Raw genomic sequence first — 20,470 nt, 5'->3', positions numbered from 1 at the left:
CTGTCAGTCACTTGGGAGTATTGAGGGGCGGGTCGGGTCGGAGGTGGAAATCCGGATCCGGAGCGGCTGAAAGGCGGAAGTGGAGGCCGGAGCCTGGGACACCGCCGGGGGGGAGAACTGCGGATCCTGTCCGAGCCCCGGCCCCAGGTAACGCCGCTACCCCGAAGCCGCCGTGAGTGTGCCTGTTCCGGGACCCAGCGTTTCGCTCGCGTTGAAACCTCTCGGGGGCAACCCTCCCTTCCGCCCAACCCCGTCTTAGGGGGATACTGACCCCTCCCCCGACCCGTAGCCCCCTCTTAAGGGGTTCCCCGGGTGTCGGGCCAAAGGAGGTTCCTTCTTTTCCTCCCTCACCTGCCTTTCGTGAGCCTTGGGAAACCCCTTTGGCTCATCTCTGGCCTGTCCAGTGCAATTGTGAGAGGGAGAGACCCTAAGTTCCGCTCCCTCTGCTCCCGAAATTGGAGGAATCTTTGCCAGGTGTAAGGGAGCCTGTCCCTATTCTCTCTTAGAGGTGGCGAGGAATGCTGTCTGTCTCCGTTTTCCTTCCCCCTCGTCCCACAAAAACAGTTGTCTCCTCCAGTCCTAGAGGAATTTTATCTCGATTCGTGGGGGGTGGGGGTGGGGGTCGTGGGTGAGACCGTTCCACAGGCACACGCTCCTAAAACTCCTTACTTCCTCTCTTTCCTCAAGCCACAGAGCCAGCCAGGTTCTCAGCAGTTTAAAGTTTGGGTTACTTTTTAGGAATGAGCTGGCTTCTTGTCTTGCCCCTCTGCTCCAGCCCTGTCCTCTAGTTACTGCTGTTCTCTAGTTATGTTGTTCTGAGTATATCTGTCTTCCTTCCTCTGAAAAATTCAGCTGAGGTTTGCTCAATTTTAGCTACTGATCACAAATTAGGATGGATCTGCCCATTCATTATCTTCTTTCCCTCCTCCTACCCCCTTGCTCCAGGCTCAGCCCTGTCCTTCCAGAGCATGTGAGTGGTTTCCAAGCTGCCTCAGAGGGACTGCTCCTCCTGGGACTGCGGTCTGCTAGGCTTTAGGGTGAAGGAAAAAGACCAAAATTGAGGAGTCTGGAATTGAAGGGTTCTGGGTTTTCTCTTCCCCACCCCAACCACACACACACACATACTTCTCCCTGATCAACAGGTCCATCACACACACACACACACACACACACACACACACACACTTCTCCCTGATCAACAGGTCCATCACATACTCTCTCTCTCTCTCTCTCTCTCTCTCTCTCTCTCTCTGTCTCTCTCTCTCTCTCTCTCTCTCTCTCCCCCCCCCTCCCTCTCTCCCTGATCAACAGGTCCATGCCACTCCTAGTCCCGGGGTCTATCTCCAGTCCCTTCTGGCCTTGGGAAAATTGCAGATTACAGAGGATTAAGTTGAGATCACAGTAGCACCTCTGGTTCTTAATGTGCTGATTTTTGTAGCCCAAGGAATTCCCATACATGCCAGAAAGTGTTGATTCCCCACAGTCTTCCCAGGAGACAGTCCATACTGACAGCTGATCCTTGTCTATTGCTTGGGACTTAGGTCTGTGAAATGGCTGCTGTCTCAGACCAGGCTCGGAGGTTCTTTGTTATGTGACCAAAGTACAGGCCAGAGACTGTACCTTAATGAGAGAAGCCTGACTTTTTGAGGCCATGACTGACCCTTGCTATCTACAGCAGAGGAAGGGAGGAAAGGCCATGCAGTCTTTGGGGATTTCTGTAGCTCTTCAGTGTCCTGGGCCATCTTTACTGCCCTTAGATGCTATTTGCAAGTGCTAAAGTTTTTTTGCCTTAAGGTCTTTTTGACTACTTTAGACAGTCACCAGTGTCTGACTCCTACAAACTTTTGAGCTAGGCCTGGAATGCACTTACTCCTTTTTTTATTGGACAACAAAAACTTTCCTTATTAGGGTCAACAGTCAGATCGCAGACTCTGTGTAGGTCTTTTTGGAGGGTCGTTGGAGACTTCTACAGCCAACCTGGTTTCTCTAATCTGGTCAGCCTGTGCCTTTGGGGGCAGGGTCAGAGAGGGCCTGGGCATTTACAGGCCATTGGTCTCTGACCACACTTACCTCCTCAGCCGTGGGCTGTGGTTTCTGAAACTCTTTAGGAGTCCCAGGATGAGGTTGGCCAGCCTTCCAAGGGGACTTTCTTTGGATATGCTCTGCCAGTTCTGATTCTGAGACAGGCTTTTGAAGGAGAAGCTCTCCTTTTCAGAGAGACTAGGAAGGCATCAGTACCACGGATGTTTAGGCAGCCACTTGGCAAGTAGAGGTTATAGAGTCTAAGTAGAGATCTGACAGTGCTTGGCAGAAAGAGGGGAGGCTCGGTGTGGGACAGAACCCTTCCTTTCTGATGCCATTCCTCTTCTCTCTTGCCTTTAGTTGGCTTTTTCTGCCTTTAGACTATAAAGGGGTGGTAACAACTGATTTTTATAAATCATTTTCAAGTTGCAAAGTTCTTTTCATACATGTTTCTCATGAGTCCTGGGAGAGAGTGGGATTAGTATCTCCACTTTAAGATGATAAAGGAATTTAAGTAGCTTGTCTTAGCTCATACAGTTAGAAGGTGGTAGGGCCGGGGCTTGGGATTTGGGACCTGCTGTGCCTCGTCTTCTATAATAGTGGGCCTCCTTCCGGCTGTTTAAAGAATGAAGGTAAGAGTGAGCAGTGGCCTCAGTGTAGACTCTAGTGTTCCTCATCATTGATATTCCTCCTCTGTTTCCATTTTTTCGCCATCCAACCCCACCCTCTTGTTCTCCTTCTTGACCCCCTTCTCCTCTGTGGACCATGGCAGTTATGAGCACCAAATCAGTACTCCTCAGGGTCTGAGAGTTTGCCGACAGCTCTGTACCATTGATTTCTGAGAACCTGAACATCATGATGACCCGAAAATGAAAGTAAAAGTGAGTGGACTCAGGGGTCTCCGTGCAGAATTACAAGCATAGGGAACCAGCAGAGTTGGCTTCTGCTTAGCCCCCTGACTCCCCTTGGTGCTGCCTCTGGCTTGCAGGTGGGAAGAATGAGGCTGTCTACCAAGAGCTCCTTTCAGTAGAATTTACATAGAAACAGCAAGGTCAAAAATTTAAATTCAGCCCCATCAAGCAAGTACTTCTTAGAAAGGACCTTTTTCCTCCAACCCTTGTCCAGTAAACAGAGAAGGCAGTGTGGTGGGGTGGAAAGTGCGGGAGCTTTAGAGTCCGCCAGACTGAGAGGTCATCTGGACTCCCCTGTTTACTAGGTGTATGGCCTTGGGTTTGTTACTTGACTTTGTTGAGCCTCTGTTTTTTTCTAGTAAAATGGGATACAAAATATCTTACAGAATTAGGAACAAAGGGTAAATGAGCTAGTCCAGTCCCTGGCACAGAATAGGTATTCACGCAATAGCAATCTTATGGATCAGTGGAGTTTTTAAGGCACATTATAATTCATCTCTAGGGTTCTGATTCAGTGTTTGTACCCAGTGTAACTGTGATGCCCAGTGATAGTTTTGCATGTTGTCTTGTTCCCTGTGTGTTGACGTGCATCATATTCCCATTTTATTGAGAATGCCAAGGCCATGATTGTGAGAATCCTTTGGGGTTCCCACACCCTGCTGGGGTTATATGCTGTGGATACTCAGAGCCACAGACCATACAGAGGCTTTGTAGACACTTCAATCTTACTCATTTTTAAACAGTTTCACACTAAAACAGTCCTAGATCTGTTAGAGACTGGAATGCAAAGTTTGCATGAATTTAAGCTTAAACAGGAAACTTGAAAAATTTTGGTTGAAGCAGGCTGCTTTTTGTTCGATTCCCAGACTCCTTGGGTTGGGCATTTCCTCTCCCCTCACTTGAGTCAGGGGTACTTCTGTTGGGGCTGTTTGAGAAGCACTGCATCTGGTAGGATTTATAAACTAAGATGTCCCTAAATCTAGGTAATGCTTTCAAGAGCCTTAGCAGAGGAGAACGAGTATTTCTGAAGGAGTCCTCTGCATTAATAGTCTATTTTAAGAGATTTGTTTTCAGAGTAAATAATCCCCATCTCCCATATATAGGAACAATAATACAAGTAAGAGCTAAACTTCTTGAGGTTTGTGACCGTGTGCCAGGTACTATCCTGAGCCCTTCACATGTATTGACTCCTTAAATCCCACAGTGACTCCAGGAGAATGGTACTGTGTTTAATCTGCATGTCATGGGGAAAACTCTGCAGTGAGTGGCAGAGCAGGGGTCACAATCAAAAGTCTGTGCTCCAGTCTTTATGCAGCACAGCCCTTCCTTTGCCCTGTCTCTGGGCTGCATGCTCTTACCTTTGCCTGGAGGGCTCTTCTCCCTCTCACCTGCCCTGGAGCCTCAGCTTCCTAATTTTCTCTCAAAGCTCATTTGGGACATCACTTCCTCTGTGAAGCCTTCCCTTCCCCCAAGTAGGCTGAGGGCTTTTTCCCTCCGTGCACTTTCCTCAGTGTTCCTTGTGTAGGAGCCCTGTAGGGCACAGATCGTGTCCCGTTTTATCTCTATGTGACCAGTCCCTCCGTGGTACCCAGCGTACCAATCCCCCTACCCCCCCAACTGCAGTTGTTAAAGGAAAGGGCAGGCATTCATACCTGCCCTTGAAACCCATGCCCGCCCAGTTCCTTTAACACACACTGCCTAAGCTCACCCAGTTTGGATGTGGTGAGCCTGGGATTCACATACACATCCGTCTGACCCAAAAGCCTGGGCCATTTCTTAGGTCCATCCTCTGAAAATTTGCTCAGAGACAGGAGAGCAAACAGGTAAATGGGATGAATGTTACAGTACTGATGATACATTGGATAGGGCCAGGGCTGGGGGGCAGGTCACACGTTTAATTTCCAGAAGGTAGCACTGTCCAAATCTCCCGTTTTCGCTGAAGGATTTCATAGAAAGAGCGGGGCGTGGTTCTGGCCATCCATACTCCTGTTGACCAACTTGACAGCATGTGTATCGTGAGACAGCTCTGACCCCAGGCCAGAACTTAGCAAGGATCAGTGGTGGTGAATTGAACCCTGGGCCATGGGCGCTACTTTGCACAAAGCTCATTCTTGAGATGAAGGTTGGTTTAAGAAAGTGGCGCCAGCAGCTGTGTAGACAGGCAAGTGGTGAGAACAGCCCTCCCTTGTGTGATCTACAGGTATGGCCTTTAAACTCCCCTGCCCTGTGCCTGTGGAATTTGGCACCTTGAGACTGTTGATGTGGCTCCCTCCAACCCCCTACTTCACACCCCTCGGCCCAGCTCCACATAAGGTTAACTCATTTCTATAAATATGAGTTTATGGTAACTGGAGCCCTTGGATCCCAGTTTGTCCCAAGGTAAGCCACTGCCTTATTTTTCTAAGATAAACTTTTTATTTCAGAATAGTTTTAGAAAAACTGTGAAGGTAGCACAGACTTTCTCACAAATCCCTGCACCCAGTTTCTGCTGTTACTAACATCTTACATTAGTATTGTACCTTTGTCACAGTTACTGAACTGATTTTGACACATTGCTATTGACTAAAATCCACACTTCATTCAGATTTCCTTAGTTTTTGTCTCATGTCCTTTTTCTGTTCCAGCGTCCCATCCAGGATGCCACATGACATTTAGCTGTCATGTTCCCTTAGGCTTCTCCTGGCTGTGACCGTTTCTTAGACTTTCCTTGGTTTTGATGACCTTGGCAGTTTTGAGGAGTACTGGCCAGGTATTTTATGGCAAGTCTTTCAATTGGGATTTGTCTGATGTTTTTCTCACGACTACACAGGGATTATGAGTTTTGGGGGGAAGACCACAGAGATAACCGCCACTCTCATCACATCATATCAAGGGCACACAACATTACTTGTCACCATCGGTGTTGACTTGGTCACCCGGTTAAGGTGATGTTTGTCAGGTGTCTCTGCTGTAAAGTTGCAGCCTCCCCTCCCCCTCTCTTCACCATCCTCTTTGGAAGGAAGTCACTATGGGTAGCCCATGCTTGAGCAGCGGGGAATGACTAGCAGACTAGCTAATTGAATTATACATGAGAGATTTGTCTATTCTGCCCTGTTTATTTAATTATTCAACTTATATCAGCATGGGCCAGTGGACATTTATTTTATACTTTGGTTTAGAATCCAGTACTACTTTATTTTATTGCTCGATTGTTTCAGCTTTGGTCCTTGAGAGCTCTTTCAGCTCCCTTTGACCTACCCCCGTCATTGGAGGCAGGGAGTAGGTTTTATATTTTGAGCACTTCTTGACTTTTCGGCACCACAAGATGTTTCAGGCTCATTTTATTATCTCCTAGAATCTGCTGTCTCTTCAAGGCCACTGCCTCTTTAGTGTACATTTCCTCCCAGTGTGTTGATACAGAGTTATATGAATGGGTTCAAGTTTTTTCTTCCCTTGATGGTTAGTCGTAGTCACTGAAGACTCCGGCCTTGGCTGAGATGGAGATGCACCCAGGGAACCCACTGGGTGAGTCCTGGGAGTTGACCCCAAAGGCAGGTGGTGTATCTCTTCTCACCCCTTCTTACTTCTTGTAGCCCTGATACTTTGATCCCAAAATGCTTGGATTTGGTATTTACTCTGGAGTTTACTATCCAGTTGGGAAGATGAGGTACATAATTGTTCTCTAGTTCAGGTGCTAAGTTCTCCAGCCAAGCCTTCCAGGACTGGAGGTCTCATGGTCTGGGCCAGTGTTCTCCCGCTGCCATTCAAAAACAGACCTCCCCTTTGGGAGGGTTTGTGGCTCTAGGCAGGCTCAGGGCAGACTGTCACTTTGAGCTGTTATCTTGAATCACTGAATAGCTTAAATCCTTCAGTTGTACTGTCATCCCTCTGAAGATGTGTAACCCAAGCCCTTCTGGAAATGCTAACTTGGGATCTAAAGCAGAGCTGCTTTACAAGCCTCTTGCCTTCTATTCATAGCCCCATGTGTGTCCCCTTCAGGTGGCACTGTCAGAAGCATCCCAGGTGTGGGGGAGGGCGTGGGTGGCCTCCCTAACCATGGCTGCTTTCCTAGTCATCAAATTGCTCTCTGAGCTGCTCAGAAGGCTGTGGTGATTAATGAAGCCAATTTCCAAACCTCTCACATTTTCAGGCTGGTTTTTTAAAAGGAACTCTGGTTTCTTTCTCAGCTGTCCTAGTCGTGTCCCCTCCCCCTCTCCACAACTGAGCTCCTTCTTCCCTTTCCTGAAAGAGGTTCTGAGATGGAAAGAATGGCATTTGGGCTTTAAGACACTTTGTGTTGTGAGCTCTTTTTTTGTTTGTTTTGTTTTTAAGGGGTTATGCTTTGCCTGAGTGGGGGCTTGAACTCAGTGCTCATTTGTTTGGATGGTGGTGGTCCTTCCTCTGTTCTTGTGGCTCAAGAAGCCAGTCTTCAGAAAATACAAGGTTAGGGTTGTTCACAGGTCATAGGACATCAGGTGTGAGCTGGGCCTTTTTCTGGGACACTGGTGAAGTCACCTCAGTCTGTGCAGGCTGCTATCCCGAAATACCACCAACTGGGTGGCTGATAAACAGGGAGATGGATTTCTCACAGTTTTGGAGGCGGGAAGTCCAAGCTCAGAGTGCTGGCATGCTCAGGTTCTGGTGAAGGCCCTTCACCAGGTGGCAGAATGCTCACTTCTCCCTGTGTCCTCATATGGTGGGGCAGGGGGTGAGGGAGCTCTCTTGAGCTTCTTTTATTTTTTATTTTATTTTATTTTATTTTATTTATTTATAAAAAATTTTTATTAAGGTATGATTGATATATACTCTTATGAAGGTTTCACGTGAAAAAACAATGTGGTTACTACATTTACCCATATTATCAAGTCCTCACCCATACCCCACTGCAGTCACTGTCCATCAGTGCAAGTTGCCAGAGATCCACTATGTCCCTTCTCTGTGATACCCTGTTCTCCCCGCGATCCCCCACACCATGTGTACTAAACATAACACCCCTCGGTCCCCTTCTCCCTCCCTCCCCACCTGCCCTCCCATACCCCTCCCCTTTGGTAACCACTAGTTCATTCTTGGAGTCTCTTGAGCCTCTTTTAAAAGGGCACTAATCCCTATCATGAGGGCTCTGCCCTCCTGGTCTGATCACCTCCCAAAGGCCCCACCTCCAAATGCCATCACAGTGAGGATTAGATTTCAGTATAAGAGTCCTTAGGGGGACAAAACATTCAGACCTTTGCAGTATTGTCTCCAAACGAGGGGCATTGAAGGATGGGGTCCAAAGAAACCGAAAGCCAAAGGAATGCATAAATATTGTGTGAACGTTCCAACTGAGGGATACACTCCCTTCGCAGGGACATTTCAGAGTGCTTGCTGTGAGCCAGGCCCTTTGCTAAGTCTTACATGCATCCACTTCCCAACAGCCCTGGGAAAGGGGTCCTGGCCTCTCTATCACACATGAGGAAATGGGTTCAGTGACACAGCACACGCTTGCCCTAGTAAGAGGTGGCTCCAGGACTCAGACTGAAGTGTATTTGACTCCAGCATTTGTGCTTTTAGCCCCTGTGCAGAAGGGATCCAAGAGGTCCTATCTGGTGGTGAGATGTCTCCTTGGGTCCGAGCCTCTGGCAGACAGAGGTGTATGTAAGCCTTCAGCTGCCCTTTTCACTCAGCAAACCTAACCAGGCCTATATTGCAGGCTTAGTTCACTTCATTTATGAGTACCTACTGTGTGTCAGGCTTAATGTTCTCTGAGAAACCTAGAGACCAGCCTTTGAAACTTTTGTTGTGTGATCCTTTTCACCTGCAACAATGCCTTTAATTTCTCTCACCTTCTCCAACCCTCAAGCCCCCAAGTTCTCCAACCTCTTGCCATCTACAACAGTCTGACAAAATTTGGGGCCATGGAAATAATAATGTGATTCATTCATTGAAACATGTTTAGACCCGTTCATTGCCTTACTTCTTCCCCTGGCACCATTCTACATTTTGGTCAGCAAGAATTAAGAAAGAAACAGCCTAAAACATTGTTCTTTGGCACCCAGGTCCCTGAGAGGAGGCACTGCTCCTCAGATCTCACAGTGGGAACTCTGACCTTGTTGCTCGCTGGTTGGGCAGCCTCTGACCCCAGTGTGTGTGATGTCTGAGCAAGAGGAATCTTGCTTGCTAGTGTCTGCTCACTGAGTTCTTTTTCCTCTGCTTGCCTCTCAAATATGACATCTGCCCTCTGCTCTCTGTTTAGGAGAAAGAGGGCAGTGAATTCAGTTGTCTTCCTTTTGGTTTTTGTAAAGACGGGAAGGGTTTGTGAGAGGTGTCCGGTATATTTGTTGGTGTGGGTAGATGGATGAACAGGTGCTGCTGGGGACCCTGACTTCAGCAGAGGTTTGGAGTCTTTCTGGACCTGAGGTGGCAGCAGGAGTGGCAGCTGTCGTGGCTGGTCCTCTTGGCCCCTGCAGTGCCCCTCCTTGGTACAGGGAAGATGGCCCTGCATTGATGGGATTCCAGTTAGAACTGCCCTAAGTAAATAGTAACTGTGCGAGGGGAACAAATGCAGGGAGTGCACAGAGAATTAGTAGGCAGGATGTGCAGCTGCAAACAGTCCCCTGTCTGTCTGTCCTTCCTCACAAATGCCTGGCTCCTCTGTCTACCAGAAGGCCCAGTGAATAAGAATCCCAGACCTGCCCCTGAATCCTGGGGCCCTTTTGTGGTCAGTAGGAGCAGACCACACTAACCAGGCTGTGTCAGCAGGTCCCTGGAGATGGCCGCCTGCCCCTCAACAGTCTTCCTCCCATGGGCACAGGAAGAAAGGAAGCCAGACTGGAGGTTTCCATCCTTGGCCTGAAAGTTAGCACTGACTCTGTTTCTTTCAGCCCCTCTAGAGAACCCATCTGTTGTGGAGAGCTGAGAAAGCAGCTTGCAGCTCAGGAGAAGACTTCCTGGCATTCTTGCTGGGGTAGGGCTCTGGGAAGCTGGGGATCTATCCGTCAAGGGTTCCTTCTACCTCATTCAGCTTGGCATCTGTCCTGAGTGACACAGCAGACCTCCTGCACTGGGGAAAGGCCTGCAGGAGCAGGTGTGCTCTGTCCTGTCTGGCTCCTGGCAGAGCTCCAGGGTCAGCCTGGACAATGTGGCAAAGGACCACTTGGTCATGTGCCTCCATTAAGCCTCTTGGTGCCCCTGCACACTAGCCCCTTTGGCTGGTGTTGGTACAGTTGGTGGCCTCAGCCAGAGCTCTTGTGGGCTCCACTGGGGCCTTGCTGTGGTGCAGAAGTCTAGGCCCTCAGCCCAGAAGAGTCTTATCATGGAAAGGGGAGTGAGACGAAACTGATCCCAGTTAAGGGAATTGGGTGGGCTGGGGAAGATTGAAGGGCCTATTCCAATGGTAGGGGACCCAGCTCACTCCAAGTCCCCCGCTGGGATGATTTCCTTCCCTTCCCCCTGGAAAGGAGTCATTTTGTGGTTGTATAGAGGAAGCACCCCCCTCTCCTGCTGCTGTCTCCCCTATGCCCCCTACTTACTGATAACCCAGGCCTGATATGCCCATCAGAGGTCTCCCCAAAGCTCAACCTGGGCTATTAAGCTTCTGGCTTCCAGGGCCAAGATTCCTCTGTTATACTCTCAGGTGAGACACAGGTCTATGTGTAGCAATCCCATAGCCTTGGTCACATGGGAAGACACCCCCTCTCTTTGATACCAGTACCCCCACCCCTAAACCACTTTTTTCTCTGCAGATATTCTATTCTCTGGACTCATTGGGGAGTGCAGAGCATCACCCCATGGTCAACTTTCTCCCCATCAAAAAGATATAAATATCAGCTTCTCTTTTTATGATCTTGAAGCTTTAAACAATTTTCAAGTTCTTTAGCCCATAGTTAAGTACAAACAATAAATATATTCGTAATATATATGCAGCAGCCACACTAGCACTGAATCCTATTGCCCCGTGTTTGGCTGGGTATCTATGTTCTTTCAATACTCTTTGAATTCAGGTATCATCTCTTTTATTGTCTTTATTCTGAATTTTGTTATGCTAAAAGAGGCGGCAGAAAATATTTTATATACAGGGAAGCTAGATTGGTTTCATGTAATTTGTAAGTTTTAATTTCTCATTGTTATATGCAAAATTCTATACCAGAAATGTTTTTTACTGACGTATAACTTACAGATAGTAAGGTTTACATATCTTAAGTAGGCAGCTTGATGGATTTTTACATTTGTATACATCCATGTATCTACCTCCCAAATCAAGATATAGAACTTTTCCCTCCAGCTGTGTCTTGTTTTTTTTTTTTAGTTTGACGCAAACTGATTTTTCTGTAGTCAAAAGCCATATTTTATTAAGCGTACATGGAAAGTGGCAACACCCATAATTCACAGTGGATGCAGACATTGTTAATATCTGGAGTGTTCTATTTCTGACTTGGGGAGCCTTGCTGGGATTGTGAGTCCTGGGTTTGGGCTCTGCCACCACCTGCCTGTAACTCTGGGCAGGTCACTTAGCCTCACCTCCATCTCCTTGTCTGTAACTGGGAAGAGAAGGGTTAAGTCTTCAAGGACTTTTTGAGCTGTGACAATGAGTCAAGTATTATGGATATGTAGAGTGTCATGTATAATGAGTTTTGACCAATGAGTCAAAACCAGGTAGTTAGGCTCTTAGTACTTAGAATAAGCCTGCCATTTGTTGGAACCTTAACTTTGGCCTAATACTGTGCTGTACACACTGAGTTGTTTTATTTAACCTTTACAACAACCCTTTGCTATGGGTATTAAATCACAACATTTTATAGATAAGGCACTGAAGGTGACAGTAGTCATTTGTCTGACTTTGCGAAGGTTCCTCAGCTAATAGACAGTGGAACCAGGCTTTAACCAAACCCAGTTGAGCCTCCTGAGTCCTAACCTTCTAGTTGTGCTGGGGAAGAGTGGTGGGTACTTCCGTGGCTCATGGCTTGTGTTGCTTCAGAATCTTCTTTCCTCTGGGTCTGCAACCTGCTAGAGGCCTGGGTAGTCCTGCGGTGAGTCTGCCCACTGGTCCTGTGTGCCAGTAGTGGTGGTTTTCTTTGATGAAGAGCTGTGCTCCAGGGTCTATGGGTAAATCATCTCCCTGGCTAATCTCAGCTTTATAATGTCTTTCACTTTAGCCTTTGAACATGACTGCCTCCCTTCCAGTGTCCCATGTAAGCTAACAAGTTGCTTCTGCTGTTGTCTTCTCTTGACCAACTCTTGTGGTGTTAATTATTCAGGAAAGCTTTTTTCCAGAGGAAAGCATAGCTAAAGAGTCACTGGCCTGAACCCCTTTCAGGGGGCCCTGGGGTTGGGTCAGTTGATAGTTCTTATCACCCCCAAGCTAACCTTGAGTGAGCCGGTCTGGGCTCAGCCTCTGGTCAACAGAGTCTGATTGGTTTCCCTAATCAGCTCACTATCCAGGCCGTGCCAGGATTGTCAGCTAGAGGAAGTTTCTGAAGCAAACAGGAAGCATGAGAGACACCCATCAGCTGGAACTGCTCACCCATTTACCAGGAAGGAGAAAAGTATGAAGTGGGTGACTTCATGGATTAGAGAAGAGAAAGGTGAAAATTTCAAATGGAGGCTGGGGGACGGGCAACATTCCAGCAGCATCTGGAGAAGGCTTCAGTTGTTCAGGGAAGCCAGCAATCAGTCCCCACCCGCAGGCTGATGGAGACCTGTATTGTCCACAGTGCTGATCTGGGGGTGTCTTTCTGTCTCCTGCATTCTTTCCTCCTTCCTGTATCAACTAGCTCTTGTGCTTAAATGGAGTGCCTAGAATCACTTAGGGGACTTATTTTTAAATCATTGGTTTCTGGACTCCACCTCTAGAGATTTTAATTCACTTGGCCAGGGTTATTTTCTAAAGGCCCTGAATGATTCTGATGAAAAGTGTTTGAGACCCACTGACCTGTAGTGTCCAGAGCAGAGGAAACTCAAAGGAAGAACAGTGTCTTACTTTTTCTTTCTCTCTCTCCTGCCCTTGGCCCCAGAACCGGCTGGGGATATGCCCATCATGCCTGTTAATGAGGCCAGAGTGTTTAGGAGCTCCAATCGCTCTGTGCTTCCGTGTGCATTACGGGGAAAGGGTGGACTACCTCTTGGTCCTTGCATTCTCTCCTGTTGCCTGTGATGACACAGGGTTGGGAATTCTCATTCTCCGCAGCTTCTGAACAAACCTCCTGATTGGAGGGAGTGGCGAGCAGGTCATAGCAAGGAGAGTCTTTTTGCTGTGGGTCTGAAGCTCCACCACATCAGCAGCTTCCTGAAAATATCCAGGAGGAAATTCATCCTACTTGTGTGTATTTCCTGATGCTGGAGAAACTGGTTAAAAAAAAAATATTTGGGCAATTCTGTGCCTTGTAAGAAACTTAGACTACAACTTTAGCTCTTAAAGAGAATTTTATTTTTGTCTGAAAGAAGACTTTTGCTGTGTCAATTTTGGTTGTAATTGTGTTACCTTACTGTACCCAGGGATAGTTCTTGAGGAAAGAGTCCAATAGTGAAATTCCTTCCCATAGGAGGCAGGCCAGCTCAGTGCATGAATTCACCTTTACCCCTGCCAGGGGTACATTCTTGGGAGGGGAGGACATTTTTTCTTAAATTGGGAGGGTTTGTGGTTAAACAGGCTGCCTAGAATCACTTGGGGATTATTTTTAAAACATTGATTTCTAGACTCCACCTCTAGAGATCTGAATTTAGTTGGTCAGGGTTATTTTCTGTATGCCCTGAGTGATTCTGGGTGTGAGGTTCTGGGTATGGCCATTGCCTGTCTTAGACACCTTATTGTCTCCCTGTGCCCTTCATCACAAAATCAGCTTCTTCCAAGCTCTATTATCTGAGAAGGTTCAACACCTCTGTTCATGTGACCACCAAGTGGGGCCAGAAAAACCTCGCGACAGCAGGCCAGAAAAACAGCCATGGGTGCCTGCTCAGGTATCTGGGAGGCAGGACCAGCAAACAGGAAGAACATGTCATCAGCCAGTTTGTGCCAGGCAGAGCACCTACACCACTTTTTAAAAATATAGGTACCAGGTCTCCTTCAAACCTGTATCAGAGCCTCCCGGGTTTGGCTGTGCAGACAATTTTGACGTGCAGACAGGGCTGAGAAACCCTATATGAGAGTTATTTGACTCTGCTTCTGGCTTATTAAAAAAAATAAGATTCTGTCTGGGCAGGTCTAGAAACTCACTGATGTGATAGGGACAAGGCTTGGATGTTGTTTCTATTTTTATTGACTTGTAGGTGCTGGCTTCTCCTCCCATAGCCCTTAGCCCCGGCTGCTTTTGTGTTTTTGGAATTGGGTCTTCATCTTCTGTCACCCTTTGCCCGCTCATTCATCCCTCCTCTAGGGGCATCCCTCATTCATGCCCCAGACACTCTGCTGTCCAGCCGAGATTGTGTGTCATGTGGATTCGTGGTAACAACCAACTTGTAATTCCACTGTGGTTTTCCTCTGTCACTCTGCCCGGCCCTGGGCGGCTCCTCCCACTATTGGGAGTACTCAGGCACAGCAAGATCACCGGGACTGTCAGTGGAGCTAGGCCTTGCTGGGGGCCAGCAAAGCTGCTGCCACAAAAAGAGAGCCTCATTTACCCAGCAACCCGAAACCCATCCAGAGAGTGGGCGTTTCTTCCACCTTTCTTCCATCTGCAGGGAAGACAGGATGACACATGAGCATGCAGGCTCTGTCACCTGTCTTCTGGGTGGCCTTGAGCAGGACCTTTAATTATGCAAGTATCAGGCTATTTGAAAAGTGGGAGATTGTTTTAAAGCTGAAAGGAGATAATGTCTCTGCAGTTGCTCATGTTCACTGTCTCTGAAAACTATTTCATTTAGTGAGCACTCTGAATTCCCAGTATGTACCTGGGCATTATGAGGTAGGCATCTCAAGGCCAGAAGCACAAGCCTTGCCCCAAGTGCCATGGACTCTTGCAAACATCATCGGCAGGGGTGAAAGGAGAAAGCATCTTGAACTATGAAATGTATCAAAACTGGCATTTCTTGTCACTCATTGAGCCCTCCCATACTTAACTTAACTCCCATAACTTAACTTAAGAAAGGGGAAGAAGTGGCCCCCCTTTCAAACCTCTTTTCCTTTGGTGCTGTCCAGAAAGGAAACTGTTTGTTCCTGGCTAGTGAATCATTCTTCCTGAAGCCCACTTTTTAAATGAGTCGCCAGGAAAGCTTGGGTGTGAAAAATGATTTCGGGTTGAACAAAGCAAGCCCCTTGCTGTCAGCTTCTTGCAGGAGCTTCCCACAGATGGCCCTCACGTCAGTCCACCCCATCCTCTGACTGTGAAGGGAATGCACCTGCCTTGCTCAGGAGGGCAGGTTGGGCTGTCCTGGGGACCTTGTTCCAAGGGCCCCTCCCACGTAGGCTCCCATCATGCAAAGGGCAGTCTTATCAAAACCTTTCCTCTCCAACTTAGGTTCAAATGCTGTACCGTGTTCAGGACATAACACCTATGTACTCATGTGGAAAACATTCTGTGTATATTCTGATACCTTTTAGTGTAAGTCTTCTAGAGGCTTCTAGAGGTGGGCTCCTCACCCTCAGTCTCCAAAGCTATCACTAGCCGAGTGACTAAGATGACAGTGCTGGAACACCAGCTGCAGGGGTGCGGGTCTTGATGGCCCGTGTTTGTCTCCACCCTCCACACCTCCCCCTTGTTCACCCTCTGCCTCTGCCAGTAGAGAATGGAGCTGAAGTCTCTATTTAAAAGGGAGATTTGGCAGCCATTCTGTCTGCCAGTGGAACTCTCTGGCTTTGGTGTGTGGTTTTGTGTGTGTTTTGTTTTTTAATGTGTGTGGGATTTCTGGCCCATCAAAAAAGAGAACTGTGGGGAAGAGGCTCAGGGTGAGGGAGTGAAATGGGGCTTTGATTCCAGTGCATAGTCCAGCCTCAGACTGAGAAAGCTGGTCAGTCCTGAAGATGGCAGGGCAAAATGGCTATTCTGATCACAGCTTACCTGGCCAGGTCCTGGCTCCTGAGTGCCCACAAGGTTGGCCAGGCACCTGTCTAAGGAGCTTCTGCCAGGACTCCCTGTGCCCTGGCAAGCCTCACCGCCCACTCTGGCTTTGCACAGAAGCAGGGTCTGATCTTAGCTATCAGACTACAAGTTCACCATTTATTGATTTAAATCCTAGAGCCTTCCTGTGTGATTTTTTTGCAAAGAGCCTGTTTACTTAATTGTCACCAGGCTGGCACACACCCATTCTTCTCCTGTGTGTGTTTATTTGTGTATGAGTATATATATATATTTGGGATTGGGAAGTCACTGTGTTTTTCTCAGAACCATGAACCTGAAGTTGGGTGACCACTTTTCTCTTTACCACTCAGGGTTGTAGAGCACATAGATGTGTGGTGCAGCCTAGTTAGTGCTCTTCTCCTAACTGCTAGGGGGGGGGAGTCGGGGTGAAGGGAGGCACAGCCAGGTGCTCAGGGAGGACAGAGGGAGAGACTGTGAGTTAAGAAGGGCTCGCTGTGCACCTGTGTCCAAACTGACCTGGTACTTCTGACTCTTCCCTGCAGTTGGAGACCCCCCTCCCCACCAAGTGCCTCTTTGCCCAGCACTGGCCCCTGCCCCCACGCTCACTGGTACCACTACAGCCGGACGGGCCATGGCGGGTCGGGGAGGTGCAGCACGACCCAATGGACCAGCTGCAGGAAACAAGATCTGTCAATTTAAGCTGGTCCTGCTGGGGGAGTCTGCAGTGGGCAAATCCAGCCTCGTCCTCCGCTTTGTCAAGGGACAATTCCACGAGTACCAGGAGAGCACAATTGGAGGTGAGTGGGCACAAGGAGGTGTCTGGGGCAGCAGCACCCCTTCCTCATCTGGGCCCCGGAATTGAGTCCAACAGCTGGTCTCCATGCCAGAGTCCCAACAAGCATCTAATAAGAATTAGCTGGGAGTTAAAAACTGGCTTCCTCTCCTGCTTCTGCCACTTTATTCTTTGTGTGGCCTTGGCTAAGTCCCTTCCACTGATCTGGCCTCTGAGAAGGGAGAGGCCAGGTCTGGACCGCTCAGGGTCCTTCTTACTGTGCCAGGCAGTGCATCTGCCCCAGCCTCTCCCACTCTCCAGAATGGGGAAATGGCCTAGTGAGTGGGCTGGCATTTCTGAAGCTGACCTTTCCCCTTTCTTCAGCTCAGAGCCCGTCATTGATTTCCCAGTGGTCAGCATTTAGGATGTAAAGGTCTGAACGCAGCCTCCTGCCTCAGTAGCCAGTACAAACCTCATGGGGCCTGGGCCGACCTTGGGCTTGAGTCATCCCTTCTCTACCCTCTTGGTTGGCAGGAGGTTTCCAGGCAGCTGGAAACAAAACGGGCTGGGTCAGCAGTCTTCTGCTGCCTCCTCAGCACTCGAGTCAGGAGCTGGAGAGGGGGAAGTGAGGCAGCACCTCAGGCCCCTTGGGGAGGTGGGGGAAGGGCAGACAGGGAGCAGGGGCTTTCTGCACGGAGCTCCCAGGGAGCTGGACCTGCGCATCACGGTTCTGCGGCTCCTCCTCTGAAGCACATGCCTGGGGGTCATATCAGAGGGTGGCCAATCAGGAGTAGGTCAAGGTCAAACCTGGGGGTGGTGGCTAGCCAGGGTGCCTGGAGGTGGCAGGGGTGGTTGGGAACTGGCTACCCGGCCTCCGCCTGTCAGTGGAACAGCGTGTACTTTCAGGCGTCCCCAGCATAGCTAGAGTGTGTGAGGGTGTCCTCAGGAAACTAAAGGCGAGTGACACCCCTGGGCTGGAGGTGCCCAGCTGGACTGTTCTCTCTGAGGGGAGTGAGGAACAGGAGGAGTGAGTGGGCCCACCCTTCTGTGATTTGGAGCCAGGTTTCCCCTGGCCTTCCCCTCCTGCCCCTGCTCACTCCTCTTCAGAGAGTGCTCTGAAGTGCGAGCAGGCTTCCCTTCTCCTCCTGCCCCTGCCTAGTGTGGGTTTATAAAATCTGTGCAATCCCCAGCCCCTCACATACACAGAAATACAGGCTCCGCAGGGCCCTCTCTTGCCTGCTCTCTGGGCCCATCTCAGCAGAAAGCTCCTAAGTGCCAGAGCGCATATGCGACAGTGGAGCTATGTGAAGGTGGCTTCGCTTGTTCCTTCTTGCCTGGTAACACCACCTTCCCTCTTACAGCGGCCTTCCTCACACAGACTGTCTGCTTGGATGACACAACAGTCAAGTTTGAGATCTGGGACACAGCTGGTCAGGAGCGGTATCACAGCCTGGCCCCCATGTACTATCGGGGGGCCCAAGCTGCCATCGTGGTCTATGACATCACCAACACAGTAAACATTTTCTCTTCTCCACCCTCTGTTCCTAGGTGGGATGTGGGCAGACTTCCTCTGTTGTTTGGGGGTATCTCACTAGAATCTCTGGGATGGTGACATCTTAAGACACCTTGGCTCTGCCAGTTCAAGCTTTAGTGAGTGGCCTGGGCAGAGTGCCTCCTTCATCCATTTGATAGTCTTGCCCTGTCTTCCCAGGATACGTTTGCACGCGCCAAGAACTGGGTGAAGGAGTTACAGAGGCAGGCCAGCCCCAACATCGTCATCGCACTCGCGGGTAACAAGGCAGACCTGGCCAGCAAGAGAGCCGTGGAATTCCAGGTGGGGACATGTGCAGGCCTTGGGGGAGGAATAAGCCTGCTCTGCTCAGCTTCGCCTAGGCTGCTCAGGGGCTTTGCAGGGGGCTTTGTTAGGAGGCAGCAGAGGAGTTTATATCTTCTATCCTCTTGAGACTCGAGCATGGGCCTAATGGAATTGTCTGCCTCTCCTTTCATTTTTGTTAGCAGTATGGTGTGCATTTGGAGAGCTAAAGCTTCTGCTTATTTTTTCTGTTAACTGACTTCTTAATGAAACATACTGCAAAGTACCTATTTTCATGTAATACTTTAAGTATTTAAGTCATTAAAGTATTAAGTACAATTTAAACAGTATAAGAAGGTATGTAGAATGAAATTTAAGTCTAACCCTAGAAACTCAATCTCTCTTCCCCCAGGTGCCTCTTAGTTTGTCTTCCCAGAAGTGTGCACCTGAGTGTGAACCCCTTTCTGCATACAGATGGGATTGTGCTCCACATACTGTGTATTTATTACCAGTCCCTAAATGATGGACTTCTAGGTTGTTTGTAATAGCAAAAGACTAACACAATGCTGCAGTCAGCATCCACATACTTTTGTGTTTGTCCAAATGTGCAAGTATATATAGAGAATGACTTTCTAAAACTCTTCCCTAGCCTAGTGATTTTGAAGAGCAAGAAGGCAGAAAGGACATAGGGAAATCTGAGCAAAATATTGCTGATGCTTGTGAGCTGAGAGGTGCTTTATGTGAGGAGGGGAGCTTGGGGTATGGTATGGGTGTCTTGGGGAGCCCATAGCAAGAGAGCATTAGGCCTGAAAACCTCTGCGTTGTCTCTACTGTATATAAGGCACAGTGATGAGGGAAGACTTTTACCCTGGGCCCCCACCATCTGTCAACATTTCCCTCCCACCCACTCTCTCACCTCCATCCAAATCAGGAAGCACAAGCCTATGCAGACGACAATAGTTTGCTGTTCATGGAGACATCAGCAAAGACTGCAATGAACGTGAATGAAATTTTCATGGCAATAGGTAAGCTGCCTCTCCTGCCTCTCCTTACCCCTCTCTACCAGGGGCATACCGCTGGCCTGCTATTCTGTACAAGGTCTGTGGAGTCCCTTCACCAGCAGACCTTTTTTTAATATACTGATAAAACCATTTTTAATAATATTCTGATGAAATAACTCCCAGATGTAGGTGGTTCACCCCAGAAGTTTCTAAAACCTGGGCCAAAGTCTCAACATATCACTTCCTAACCCTTTAGCTTACCACCCACCTAAAACCCTACATCACTGTCCACCTACCCACTTCTTAGGATTTGTGAGTTCATTTGGCTCCAGAGTCATCCTGCCTGAGTTTGAATCCTCATTCCACCACTTTGCAGTCTTGGGCAAGAGCAGTTTAACCTTTTTTTGCCTCAGTTTCTTGAAATAGTCAGAATGCTCCTGGCACATAGAAGCGATGCCCTTTATATGTTAGTTAGCACTGATTGGGTGGTACAGGCCAGATTCTACTCAAGTGGACTGGGGAGAGAGTATTAGGGACCCCCACAAACACATTTTTTTCCTCTTCTCCCAAAGCTAAGAAGCTTCCCAAGAATGAGCCCCAGAATGCAGCTGGTGCTCCAGGCCGGAACCGAGGCGTGGACCTCCAGGAAAACAACCCAGCCAGCCGGAGCCAGTGCTGCAGCAACTGAGCCCTCTTGCCTACCCACTGCCCCCACTTCCTCTGCCTGAACAACCCGACTGGAATCCACTCTAACCAATCGCACTTAACAACTCGGGCCACCGCTGGGGGGGCAGAGGGAGGGGTCCACCATGATTTCTCCATATAATTTTGATCATAGGCCGGAGTGAGTTATTCCACCTGCACCTTTCTGTACAAATACTAATTCAATTTTAAGTCTTAAGTCACTTTTTTAATATATATGATCTTCTGTTCTTCCCACTTCCTGCCCTTTCTACTGCTTCCCCACCCTTCCCTGCTGGGTA

At 48.6% G+C, this 20,470-nt stretch overlaps 1 protein-coding gene across 2 annotated transcripts; it reads left to right on the top strand.

Annotated features, from left to right (window-relative positions):
* Positions 1-11: 11 nt before the first annotated feature.
* Positions 12-20,381, top strand: RAB5C (RAB5C, member RAS oncogene family). Of its 2 annotated transcripts, none has more exons than XM_017646813.3 (6): positions 12-147; positions 16,444-16,698; positions 18,035-18,186; positions 18,385-18,507; positions 19,418-19,511; positions 20,060-20,381. In XM_017646813.3, exons 2-6 carry the CDS (start codon positions 16,533-16,535, stop codon positions 20,173-20,175), a joined length of 651 nt encoding a protein of 216 aa, XP_017502302.1. In that variant the 5' UTR covers positions 12-147; positions 16,444-16,532; the 3' UTR covers positions 20,176-20,381. The 2 variants fall into 2 exon arrangements, with proteins under 2 accessions (XP_017502302.1, XP_017502303.1); XM_017646814.3 differs by having other exon boundaries at positions 42-172.
* Positions 20,382-20,470: the final 89 nt, after the last annotated feature.

Source organism: Manis javanica, chromosome 4 (genome assembly GCF_040802235.1).
Source record: "Manis javanica isolate MJ-LG chromosome 4, MJ_LKY, whole genome shotgun sequence".
NCBI lineage: Eukaryota > Metazoa > Chordata > Mammalia > Pholidota > Manidae > Manis > Manis javanica.
Note: the sequence above shows the minus strand (reverse complement) of the source record. Positions and strands in the feature narration are given on the sequence as shown.

Bases quoted from the DNA above. Each gene is read 5' to 3' on its own strand.
- RAB5C (XM_017646813.3), top strand. From the start codon at position 16,533: ATGGCGGGTCGGGGAGGTGCAGCACGACCCAATGGACCAGCTGCAGGA. The intron at 18,187-18,384 runs GTAAACATTTTC...CTGTCTTCCCAG, and splicing joins TCTATGACATCACCAACACA to GATACGTTTGCACGCGCCAA. The intron at 18,508-19,417 runs GTGGGGACATGT...CATCCAAATCAG, and splicing joins AGAGAGCCGTGGAATTCCAG to GAAGCACAAGCCTATGCAGA.